This window comes from Desmodus rotundus, chromosome 4 (assembly GCF_022682495.2).
Source record: "Desmodus rotundus isolate HL8 chromosome 4, HLdesRot8A.1, whole genome shotgun sequence".
NCBI classification, from domain to species: domain Eukaryota; kingdom Metazoa; phylum Chordata; class Mammalia; order Chiroptera; family Phyllostomidae; genus Desmodus; species Desmodus rotundus.
Genome location: NC_071390.1, coordinates 141,194,129 through 141,207,194, shown reverse-complemented (window position 1 = coordinate 141,207,194; position 13,066 = coordinate 141,194,129). Strand labels below are relative to the sequence as shown.

General features: G+C 37.3%; 1 protein-coding gene across 2 annotated transcripts in view; it reads left to right on the top strand.

Annotated features, from left to right (window-relative positions):
* NEBL (nebulette) overlaps positions 1-13,066 on the top strand; it is a 353,824-nt gene that overhangs the window by 274,937 nt on the left and 65,821 nt on the right. The window contains exons 8-10 of one of the 2 annotated variants that reach the window (XM_045183790.3): positions 3,693-3,806; positions 5,441-5,542; positions 11,446-11,550. The exons of the other annotated variant lie outside the window; for it this stretch is intronic. Coding sequence (XP_045039725.2) covers positions 3,693-3,806; positions 5,441-5,542; positions 11,446-11,550 — 321 coding nt within the window. The remainder of the gene's footprint in view (positions 1-3,692; positions 3,807-5,440; positions 5,543-11,445; positions 11,551-13,066) is intronic. 2 annotated transcript variants of the gene reach the window in all.

The window sequence follows — 13,066 nt, the reverse complement described above, 5'->3', positions numbered from 1 at the left end:
CCTGGCTCCCCTTGTGGTGAAATCTTTGAACTCCTGGGAGCAGTAGTCTGTCTTGAAACACTGCCTTGTCCAGATGCAGCACTGAGGAACTAGTTTAACTTACGTCCTTGTAGTTGAACGGTTCCAGCATTTTCTCCAAGAGTGGGCCTCTGAAAGTCCTGCTAAGTCTGCTAAATTTTTTTTATAAAACTTAGGAGTTGAATGTTAAATTAAATTCTCCTATGTTTAAAAAAAGTTGGTAGACATCAGGACGATTAGGTATGGTATTCATCAATTAAATAAAATCAGTCAAGGTGTAACTTTTTTTTGTTTCCGAAATAACTGATTCGGGTGTAAGAGGTGACATTGTGTCTTAAAACCACAGCAGAGTCACCACCGAACACCTTTTTCTGTCTCAAGTGGTCTTAAAACTGGAGATCCTTTGTTCCATGTTCAAGTCACCAGTTTTAAGCAAAGGAAAGTGTTGCCTTGACCCCTTGGGAGATGCAAGTGTGCATGAAGAGGTAGACACTCAGCTGTGTGAACTGTGGGTTGGAAATAGGAGGGAATGTTGGGTGCACATACATCATTTATGAGTGAACCAGCCAGAAGGTGAGTGATAGAAGCCATTTAATCATTTGGCTATTTTCTTAGTTTGCTTATGTGCAAACCTTGCAGAAAGATGTAAGAAATAGTTGGGTGTCAGTGTCTGGTAAAGGTATTTTTTAATGTAATGCAGTTATTTTACTTTGTGGTTAATTAATGAGGGATATTCTTACATTTTTCTTTCTTAGGCACCTTTGAATCAAATCACGCAGAGTGCTGAAGGTTAGAGTAAGATAAATTTCACAACACTTCGCTCATTATTACATTCATTATAAGGATATAAATGACAGATATACTTTAAATAATTAATCTCACACTGCAGAAATAACCTGGAAAGGTTAGACAGCATTTTAAAATTCAAATTTTAAGGTGTATAGCCTAATGCATAACAGTGGTAGAAATCTTCAAATGTAAAGTTCTCATTAAAATCTATCACAAAGCTATTTTAACATTTTATTTGAACACAGAAACCATGTGTGTGCATTTATTCACCAACTTTTTGATGTAGTGACAAGTGTTTTTCCTGGCAAATGAATCTTCTGTTTGGAGTTTTGTGTTGTTTTTCTTGCAAACCATACTCTCATTGCATTGTCTATGATTTACATTTTGAAAGACATTTTGTTAAAAATACATTGTTCATCTATCTGAGTTCTAGTACCTTCTAGATTATTTATACCCCCCTTCCAATTTTTCTGGTTGTCGTGACTACTCATAATTTGACAACAGTTTCTTTGTAGGGAATTGCCTTCATGAAGTCTTTCAGAGAAATACCAATGTTTGTAGAATTAATAATACTCTTTTTACAGTAAATTTGCCAGTGTTCATAATATTAAATTGAATCAAGTACAACTAGCGTAAACAGGATTAGGGACGGACTCAGTTGACTCTTAGCCAGCTTACAACACACCCAACGGAGGCAGAAATGCTGGCGCTCACTTCTAAGGCATTTTTAAGTGTGTGATTCAATCAGATTTGCTTTTGAAAGGGATTACTGACTCCAGTCTTGACAGAGTGTGCCTGGGTCACATCACTGTTCCCAACCTCAGTAGGAACTCAACACAGGTTCAATGTTTAATGAGTAGAGGAAGGAAAGAATCATTACAACTTAGATTGACTATTGCTTTTCAGAAATATACCTTTACTCAGGAAGAGCAAGTGCCAGGTTTGATGACAGATGAGAATTTGTCAGGCTTATTTCCAAGTAACACCCCCCTTCGGTGTTGCCTCTGCTCCTAATACAACCGTGCTGGGACGGTAGGGCGCACGAAGACAGTATGCTGGGCTCTGTGAGCACGAGGATTATATAAACTATATTTGCCATTTAGCTAATACACGTCTAAGACACTTATGGTGCCTGGGGGTGGAGAATATGAGTAACTGAAAGAAAGCTTGATGTAAGCCCATAGTACATAGCAGATCAGTTGATTAGTTCAATAGCTACCAGCCGAGAGTGTTCAAGGCACTGTAGCCATCAGTCAGCATGTTTTACTCAGTAAGTGGAATGTGTTGGTGAGTCTGGCTGAGTCAGGAGTTCCATTCGAGCAGAAGTCAGTTAAGTCAGCCCACCATCATTGTCCAATGAACAGCCTTTTGGCACTACAAAGCTAGAGAGAGAAAAAAACAGCAATTAAAGTATCTTGTAAAGTTCCCTAGCAGAGGGGTGTGGAGTGTGCAAAGGCAGTGGAATTGTGTGGTTAGGGAAGGGCCAGGTAGGGAAAACCTTTGCTTTGGTGCCAGCTACTGTGGAAAATAATGCACAAGCTCTAAATTTATTCCATTGGTGATACTGTCTCTGATTTCAAGACAAAATAATTTTTTTAAATTAGAATTTTTCTTGTGTCCAAGAGACCTCATCAAATAATTAGAATAAATGAGGTTTTGCTTGAATTTATCAGGTAATGTGAATATCAGAAAGTTATTATTAGCAGATGAAACCATGAGAGAAAATATTTCCTATAAACCATCTTGAAATATTTTCTAAATGTATTCCCACCAAAAATTTCACTAGCTCTCTCCCATAGTTTTCAGACACATGTCCCCAAGGGAGACCATCACCCAATACATACTCAATTAAATAGCCATCCCCCCCCCCGAAAAAAAAGAGAGAGGGAAAATAAATAAATAGCCATCCACAAATTGCTTTTTAATAATAACTTCTTTAAGGCACATCTTAATATTTATGAATAAAGGTACATTATGAGAATGTAAGAAAACAAAATATAAAAAGTATAATATTGTAAAAAATATAAGAGAGCAAAACAGCCTATTTTTGCTTTTGAAGTCTGTGTATCCTTTCCTGACTGCAGGTCTCAAAGCAGGTGTGAGGTTCGAGAGGTTGGTTTTTCGTTCGTTTGTTTTTGGTAAAGAACTTTGTGTTCTAGTTAGTTATCAGAGTCTATATTCACATATTTCTCTATCTATGGAGAAAAATACCATTCTATAGGATAACTTGATAATCCTTTATTTGGTTGCCTTAAGATTACTTTTCAAAATAGGAGAAAAATAATTTAGAATCAACACTAGAAATAGTTTTTTTGCTGAATACAACTGTGGAATTAAAGCAGAGGAACAGAAAAATGACATTAATTAGACCCAATACACTTCAGAAAATGTAGTCCCTAAATATGAATTTTTGTACAAATGGAAATGATGAGAAAAACCATGGTACAAAGCATGTCCTGTATTTGGAATAATTCCCTCAGGAAAATTAATATTCAAATTCTGGGGCTTAGGATCTCTTTTCTAAATGTGGAAAACTAATTCATTTATGGTCTAAATTTTTAATTAATCATAGATTATAGGAATGCAGAAAAGGAAAGTGACATTTAAAAATCCTGAGATTTTAGTGCATAATTCTTGTTAATAGGATTTGAGTTCATGCCTAATTGCATTTATGATCAATGTTCAAGTAGAGGTTGTTTTTTTAATAAAGAAAATTATGCCTAATTAAACTTTATATGGGTAAAAAATACCAGGAATCGTAAACTTTGCTATTATTTGTTTTAGGGTACCTTTTATCTGATCTAGTTACAAATCAAATGTGTTATTTCAAAAGCTTAAAAATAAATGTGGAACTAAATTCATCCTGTTTTTTTCTTTTATGACAGATTAAATACAAAGAAAAATTTGATAATGAAATGAAGGATAAGAAACATCACTACAATCCCCTTGAAAGTGTTTCTTTTAAGCAAAGTCAGCTTGCCACTGAACTGGCAAGTAATGTAAGTTATTTTCTGTCTCATAACTTGTAATTGATAGAAAATTATTTTCAGTATCTTTCGATTCTCGGTTCCTCGGAATTGGCTGCATTGTAATTAAACAAAATCATGTAATTTTCAAGCAGTTTTAGTTGAAAACACTGAAGTATATTTTCCTGAAGTTTTTTTTTTTTGAGAGAAATGTATTATTGTAATTGACTATTAATGGTTACTAATTAGCTGGTAATTAAGAATAATATTGCTAATAAAACTATTATATCTGGTCATGAATACAAGTAGGTTACAGTTTTGCAGAAAAGTACTGTATAATATATCATGATTATGACAATAGTTAACTCATACAACAATACCCACAAAATGAAGCTTATTGTAAAGTGCTGCCTGGTACATGGTAGTTTATCATAAAGAAATTTTCAGATATTGCACCTGTGATGACTTACAGTTTCTTTCTTACCCATTATGTAAATGATGATGTAATACTTCTTCACAAGATTTGTTTTTATTTGACGTGTTTAAAAATAACCAAGTTTCAATTTACTAGAAAAGATGCCTTAAATTTTTATTAAAATTATTCAGAGAATAAGAACAAACATGGAAAAAATAGATCATTTTGCTGTTGCAGGATGTATAGAGTACCTTTTCAAGTATTAAGATTAATGATTGTTGAACTATTGCTTTGTTAGATCATTTAAAGATTTCAACTTCTGTCACATCCTGGGACTTATATCTTACACTTATTAATTTTTAGAAGGTATTGATGTCTGTATGCATCATGGCCCACTGTTGTTTGCCACCAGAAATTGAAACGGGTGTTTCTATTGTTTAGGATTACTAGGAGCATCGGAATGCTTTCTGTTTCTCTTCTTTTCTTTTCTCTCTTTTTTTTTTTTCAGTGTGTGGGTAAAAATGTAAAGCAAATAGAGTTGGAATATGCATAAAGGAACCTAAAGCACAGTGCTGAAAACACAAGGTTTAGAATCAGATTGCCTAGATTTGAACCCTGCTCTCTCTCTCTTAGTATTATATCTTCATCTTTCTTGTCTCAGTTTCTTAATCTGTAAAATGGGAAATACTTAAATTATTGTACCTACCTGCTAGGGGATGTTATGGAGCATTTAGAACAGCGCTTGGCACCTTTCTAAAGGTAACACAGTGTTTAGAAAAGTGTTTGGCACATATTAAGTGCTCAGTGTATTTTCTATTATTAATGTTTTATAATTATGATTACTGATATTATTATATTTCCAAACCAGTTGGGGTAAAAAAAGGTCTATATGGCAATAGTGTGAAAAATACCACAAGCTCCCAAATTGCCTTAAAGCAAATCAAAATGCACTAGTAATTTCCCTTTGTTTTGAAAGCAGAGTTTCTGTTAAAAATACTCGATTCTGTTAACATCACACTTTTTGAATATGTAAACAATAAAAGTAATTATCAAAATATTTTCAAGTCCCTAGAAATAACTTTTTAAAATGCATTCAATAGTGAATGAGCACCATCTAGTGGTTATTTGCAAATTCATCTTTCAATTTACCACTAACTAGTACTTCAGGGTGTGTTAAACTCAGTAATGGGCAGTACTGCCAAAGCATATTTCCTCCTCCTAGATAGTATTTTGTTCTATGTTATTTTCTTAGGTGAAGTACAAGAAAGACATCCAAAATATGCATGATCCAGTTTCAGATCTCCCAACCTTGTTTTTACACCATGCTTTGAAAGTCAGCAAGATGCTCAGCGGAGTAAGTGGGCTGTTTGCCGGCAGCTGTCGCTGTCGCTGTCGTGTGGGTCCCTCCAGCCACTGTGCCTGCGGTGCTGTTGGGCGCATCTGCTTGCCTCCGCGTGCCCGGGCGTCAGTCCTCCCTGAATAATTAACTTGTTGAAAAGTAGTGGGCTGCTCGCTTACGTCCCACCAAAGCTGCTGCTTTACAAAAGATATATTTTTTTTTTGCTAACTCTTTAATATCTTTCAAATGCAGACTTTCTTGTTCAACAACTACACTTCAGAGTGTTTGGGTGAGGGTCCATTCTGCCTTTCTTCTTTCCCTTTCTTCTTCTCTATCTGGTGCAAGGCTTTAGAACTAAATTCAGGCTCTTAAGTCAGGGATCTTTTATTTTATGCAGGCCAGAGCAGAGTGTCTGGTATTTAATAGGCCTCTGTAACATAAAAAATTGTCTTAGCCTAATTTGTATTTTCTCTTAAAATAAGTGCTAAAAGTGTTTACATCGACACTATACTTTTCGTCTTGCGACGGTTCCCCTGTTTTCTTCAACGCTACTAGGCGGCGAGGGTGATTTCTTTATGTCCTGCTGAAAATGTTTGAGTACACTGCTGAGTGGGTCATTCCATTAGAACTCACCTCCTGGACACTGTTTCAAACACTTAGTGATGTATCGATGCTCATAACTGATGTTCCGGCTCGCCTGTCCCTCCATTTCCTGCATCTCCGAATGCCCTATGGTGGTAATGAACTCTAATTTGACCTCAGGTCATTTCTATGCCCATCTTAATAACTACGCATTCAAAATTATCCAAATTTATTGAATACCTGCTTTGGGCCAGATCCAGATCAGATGGAAAAGTGTGTTGGGCAAGTAATGTGGAAAAGTGAAGAGAGGAGAGAACCAAGATGGTGGCGTAGGTAGACACACTGCGCCTCCTCGCACAACCAGAACTGACAGAAAATCGAACGGCAAGGACGTCCGACACCAAGTAGATAAAAAAGAAACACACATCCAGACCCGTAGGAGGTGCGGAGACGGGCACTGGGCGGAGAGGACTCGCGTGGCCGTGGCGGGACTGAGACTGGCGGAGTGTGGGACAAATGGCGCAGGCAGTCTGACCACTAGCAGACCCTGCGGCTCCACATTCGCACACAGATAAACCGAGAGGGCCGGACTCATAGTGGTGGAGAACGGGGCAGGCAGAGCGGCGGGTAGCACCCCGCGACCCCACACTCATGCACAGATAAACCGGGAGGAACGGCGGGGAGTAAAGCAGACCTCAAAACCCAGGGCTCCAGCGCAGGGAAATAAAGCCTCAAACCTCTGATTGAAAACGCCCGTGGGGGTTGCGGCGGCAGCAGGAGAGACTCCCAGCCTCTTGGGAGAGGTCATTGGAGAGACCCACAGGGGCCTAGAGTGTGCACAAGCCCACCCACTCGGGAACCAGCACCAGAGGGGCCCAATTTGATTCTGGGTGGCGGAAGGAGTGACTGAAATCCGGTGGAGAGTGGAGCGGGTGCCATTGCTCCCTCTCGGCCCCTCCCCCATGTACAGTGTCACAGCGCAGCGAACAGCGTTACCCCGCCCAGGGAACACCTAAGGCTCTGCCCATTTAAGTAACAGATGCACCAAGACAAAAAAAAAAAAAAGGCCCAAATGACAGAACACTTCAAAGCTCCAGAAAAAATACAACTAAGCGAGGAAGAGATAGCCAATGTATCAGACGCACAGTTCAAAACACTGGTTATTAAGACGCTCACAGAATTGGTTGAATTTGGTCGAAAACTAGATGAAAGAATGAAGGCTATGCTAAGAGAAACAAAGGAAAATGTACAGGGAACCAATAGTGATGTGAAGGAAACTGGGACTCAAATCAATGTTGTGGACCAGAAGGAAGAAAGAAACATCCAACCAGAAAAGAATGAGGAAACAAGAATTCGGAAAAATGAGGAGAGGCTTAGGAACCTCCAGGACATCTTGAAACGTTCCAACATCCGAATTATAGGGGTGCCAGAAGGAGAAGAGGAAGAACAAAAAATTGAAAACTTATTTGAACAAATAATGAAGGAGAACTTCCCCAGTCTGGCAAAGGAAATAGACTTCCAGGGAGTCCAGGAAGCTCAGAGAGTCCCAAAGAAGCTGGACTGAAGGAGGAACACACAAAGGCACATCATAACTACATTACCCAAGATTAAAGAGCAGGAGAGAATCTTAGAAGCAGCAAGAGAAAAGGACACAGTTACCTACAAAGGGGTTCCCATAAGACTGTCAGCTGATTTCTCCAAAGAGACCTTACAGGCAAGAAGGGGCTGGCAAGAAGTATTCCAAGTCATGAAAGGCAAGGACCTACATCCAAGATTACTGTATCCAGCAAAGCTATCATTTAGAATGGAAGGGAAGATAAAGTGCTTCTCAGATAAAGTCAAGTTAAAGGAGTTCATCATCACCAGGCCCTTATTATATGAAATGTTAAAGGGACTTATCTAAGAAAAAGAAGATAAAAAATGTGAACAGTTAAAATGACAGCAAACTCACAGTTATTAACAACCACACCTAAAACAAAAACAAAAGCAAACTAAGCAAACAACTAGAACAGGAACAGAATCACAGAAATGGAGATCACATGGAGGGTTATCAATAGGGGAGTGGGAGGGGGAGGGAGGGGGGAAAGGTACAGAGAATAAATAGCATAAATGATAGGTGGAAAATAGACAGGGGGAGGGTAAGAATAGTGTAGGAAATGTAGAAGCCAAAGAACTTGTAAGTATGACCCATGGACATGAACTATAGGGGGGGAATGTGGGAGGGAGGGGGTGGGCAGGATGGAGTTGAGTGAAGGGGCAGAAAAGGGACAACTGTAATAGCATAATCAATAAATATATCAAAAAAAAAAGAAAAGTGAAGAGGGTTGTCTTTAGGAGGTATGCCCACAATCGTGGATTAAAAACACCTGCAGTCTAAACCTGCTTCCCAAACTATTAAATAATGAGATACAGCTTCGGTGCAGGTGTGCAAATATCTAGCCTTGGCTTTGATGCATCGAAACTTGTGTGCATTATGTTGTGGTCCTACTTCCCTCACCACTGCTGCTGCCATGCTCTTTCCAATGCACCACGTGTGTAAATAATTCACACTGTTAGAAAGTTCTAAATTAGTTAATTAATTTTTACCACTGTTGTCTGGAGGAGAAGCAGCCTGTCATTCTGCCCAGTGTGTTGAGCAGAGAGTGAAAGGGAGAGAGGGCTGCCAGGCCCAGAATTAGGCTCTGTGCAGGACACTTAATCCCTGCCCTCCTGCCGTTCCGGGGTCCACCTGTGCACCCCGGCACACACTCCTCTGCTCCTTGAGCACCTCTGTCTCAGTGTCAGGTGTTCCTCCATGACTCACAGGTAGGCTTCTACATTCAGTGTGTGTCCATCCTCTGATCTGCTTTGTTCACATGTGGCCTTTGTCTCGTTTTGATCCTTGTGCTGGCATTTTGCCCTTGACTGTTCCTCATCCATACTTGGGTTAAATTGACTCAGGACATGAGGATTAGTGTGTAAATAAGCCAATAAAAATATCTTGGTAATAATTTAAAAATTTGGTAGCTGGAAGAAAGCATGCCACTCATAGACAGCATTTCTTTTCAAGAATATTGACCTTTAGTTTATAATAATGGTGAAAAATCATAGTTTCAGTTGTTTCTATCATCTTTTCAACAGAGAAGACCCAGCAAAGTCATATATTACATTTATTTTATATACCATTTATAAAGTTTAAATCTTTGTTTAGGTGGTGCTTTTGCCTAGATTATAGACATTTTGCCTCATAGTAGAATTGCGACTTAGTGATCACTTCAGGGGAGAGAAAGTTTAAGTCTCAAAAATGCGTTACTCTGAGTTATCTTTGTATTAAAGTTGTTTGATAATATATTGGCTCAAATTTATTGTACATTAGAATTGCCTCCTTTTAAATAAAAAAATTTAATGTAAAGAGAATTGGAATTTTGTAGATTTATACACGCAATTTAATTTTATTAAAAGATTGAATAAGAGATATTTAATAAAAAGACATTCTGCCAGAATTCGTCGTCAATTTGTTTCAGATGGCTGTTTCTAAAGACCTCTAAATGTCTTTGGTATAAATCATATTTTAAAAAATTTTAATGCATAGTGTGTAAAGTGAAATCACTGTTTGTGAATTTGTGCGCTATACTAATTAAATTTTTGAGGGAACATTTACCCCTGGAAAATTGAGCTCTTAGTAGCTTATAGTTTCTTTTATAACTTTGCATAAATTAAAAATATATATTGTGTGTTACTCTGCATAACTCCCACTAGGAGGCAACAGAGACTACAATATAAGGAACAGCAAGTATTAAAAGTTCTTTTGCAGATCTTAATTCAAATAAGTTTTGTTTTCTTATTTTACTTTATTTTTTTTTAAATTGGAATTTCTGAGAAATTCTCTAACTATAATAGATTATTGCTTTGGGCATAGTATTTACTGACCTTTTCTTGGGATATTATTATTTCAGATGTAATATCCTAGACTTTATTAGTTCTGGATTTTAACTCAGTATGGAATATGTTTTAGCTTGTTATGTTCGATTCATGGTTATTTTATGAACATATATTATAAAACTTCTAATCAAATTAAAGTCTCTAAGTATGGTTTTATCCTTAGAGATTTTCTTTTCTTTTTTTTTTTTAGTTAGCAGAGGAGCCAACATATAGAAATTGTTCTCTCAGTCAAAATGTAGTATGTGAACATTGTTGTGAGCTTTCTGGGGCCTTTTTCTCCACTTTATTCTGGTTAGAGTTGTGGGGGACACATCACTCCAATTGCCTGAACGTGCATCTGGGGACCATTGCTCTGTTTGTGTGGAATCGTGGTTCCCGTGTGCATCCCTTCCACCCCCAGCACTGGGGCTGCTTCCTGTTTCACTCTCAGATGCTTGGCCATCTGCTGAGACCCAGGATCAGTTTCACTATGGTGGATCTGTCCTGCTCCCTTTCAAGTGCTGCTCAGTTCTCCCTCCACTCTGCACAAAACGGCCATTGTCACTGAAATCCTTATTGTCTAATGAGCAGCCAGCGGTACATTGTCTCTGCAGCCTTGAGTCTCTGAGAATTACTGTTTACCTCTAAAAGTCTCTTCCAAATATGGCAAAACAACTAAGTGTCCAACATCCAATTATCAAAATGATGAAGTAATTTTTGTCTTATTGCTGACTATTTTACTTAAAGACCTATAGTTGCCAAATTTGGCATTCTTATCCATTCTGGGGTCTTCCATATCCACCTTTTTGTCTGTATGTGTAAATAGCCTTAATCCAATTTTTTTAACTTAAAATTTCAACCACCTCTACCCAGATTTCTCAGTGTTTCTCCCAGACACCTCCTGGTCTCTCCTTTTACAAAAATTAGTTGGGTCGTGTCTCACTCTCTGTGTTTCCTTATGACCATTCGTCTCCCTCATGGCTGAGCCCTTGTGTACAACTTTTTTCTTTCTGCCTCCAACTTTCCTCTCCTCTTTCTTCCTTTCTTTTCTCCTCTTCTGAGAGACACTGTTACACACTTACCTGTTCTAGGGTATGGGCAGGGCAAATTGCTTACATTTTGCTCACCTTGGCCATACACTCTAGTCCTGTGCCTGGCTTTTCCATCGCCACTCCCCAGCTTTGCAACTGTCTTTACGTTGTGTTTACAACTAATTGTCCTCAGCTTCTTTTGAGTGTTTCATATGCTACTCACACTGACCACCTAGAGCTGGTCTATCTTGAGTTCTTGGTTTATCTCACTGATAAAAATACCAGCCGACTGCAGATGGGAACTTTGCAGCTCTTGTTTTTTTCACTTTGCATTCCTAAGTATATTAGTTGCTCTAATTAGCCTCTTTTATTCTGAATTTGAAATTTTCATGTTCTCTATTTTAGCGAGAGTACAGAAAACTTTTTGAGGAAAACAAAGGAATGTATCATTTTGATGCCGATGCTGCGGAACACCTGCACCACAAAGGCAACGCCACTCTCCAGAGTCAGGTACGCAACTTCCCTGCCTGGACCTTGCCACCACTCACTACTGTGCAACTGACTGAGAATGTGAAGCTACTGAAAAGCACATGCACCCTGAGAAAGTCAATGTTGCTTCTGAACATCTCAAACGCTGTTCTCTCAGTATTTATTGAGTTTGGGAAACTTAGACCATGTTTCAATGTAAAGGTATTTTATAACAGTAACTTCACACAATTTAAAACTTACGGTATATGAGTTAATTAAATGATGATCAAATCTCATGATGATTTCAGTTTTTATAGTGTACTGATTTGTCATTTTGTGCTACAATATTAATTTTCCAGGCACCAAGTTTATTATAATTTCTCAGTTCAATTATAAGTGTTATAAAAATGGGAAAACTATTTTGCCAGTGTATTCTACATTGTCCCTGTCAACTATGAAATTCTATGTACCCCGTAGAACAAATTTTTAAATTTCCTCCTTTGCACACTTTAAATTTGATATCTATATATTTTTTGTTCTGTGTTTCAGTAGTATCAAAATACATCATTCCAACATCTATTAAATCAAATTTTGCATCGCTCTCTTAAATGTATCCTGTGGAACATAAATTTGATAATGATTTGACACCTGCCTTTAAAAAAAATACACGAATGGCTCTCCTTTAAGGTCTAGAGATGGATATTTTTTCTTTTTTCTTTCCATTCTTATTTTCATTTTATTTTTCCCACAAAATTTTATCCTAATGTAGTATATTATTATATTCAAACGCTTTCACTGATCACTCTGTCATACTTCTCTGAAACAGAAATATGCCTACAAATAGGAATTTTAAAATTTGGTGTTTCCTAAGTATTGAAAAATTTCTTTTGAATTAGGAAATCCAAAAGAAAATATAAAGGTCTAAGTACTGAAATTTTTTTTTTGGATTTAATTATCATTAAATTATCATCATTATATAACTTAAGAAGTAATTTTAATAATAATTATTAAACATAAGAATTTAAATGAAAATACACTTCTGAATGAAATGAATCATGATTCAAACTTTTCTATGATTATACTGTGCTCACTTCAGCAGTACATATACTGAAACTTCTCTATGATTATAATTTTGTAATTTTTATATTGCTAAAAACGCCAGCCACTCTGACAGTTTATGTATATTTTTAGTTTTTGTTATTAGTAGATGAAAATATCGATCAATTTGTAAACTGAAATAAGTTAAGGATTGGTTGTAATTGAAATAAATAATTAATGATATTATTAAATAATGCATGTGAAACTGAAAGAAATGACATAAAAGCTCTGTGTGTGTTTTTACCTAAGATCTATGGAAAAATTCAGCAATCCCAGAGAACACTGGCCTCCCTTCGACAGAAAGAGAGAGAGTCATAACTATGTCTTCTTTCTTGTTCATGATTTACCAATGGACATTCCAGCTACCACAGGGGACTCTCTCTGCCCTCCTCTCCCCTTCTATATATATATCTGCCATGTGTGTATACAGTTATAAACCCATGTATATAATATATAGCTG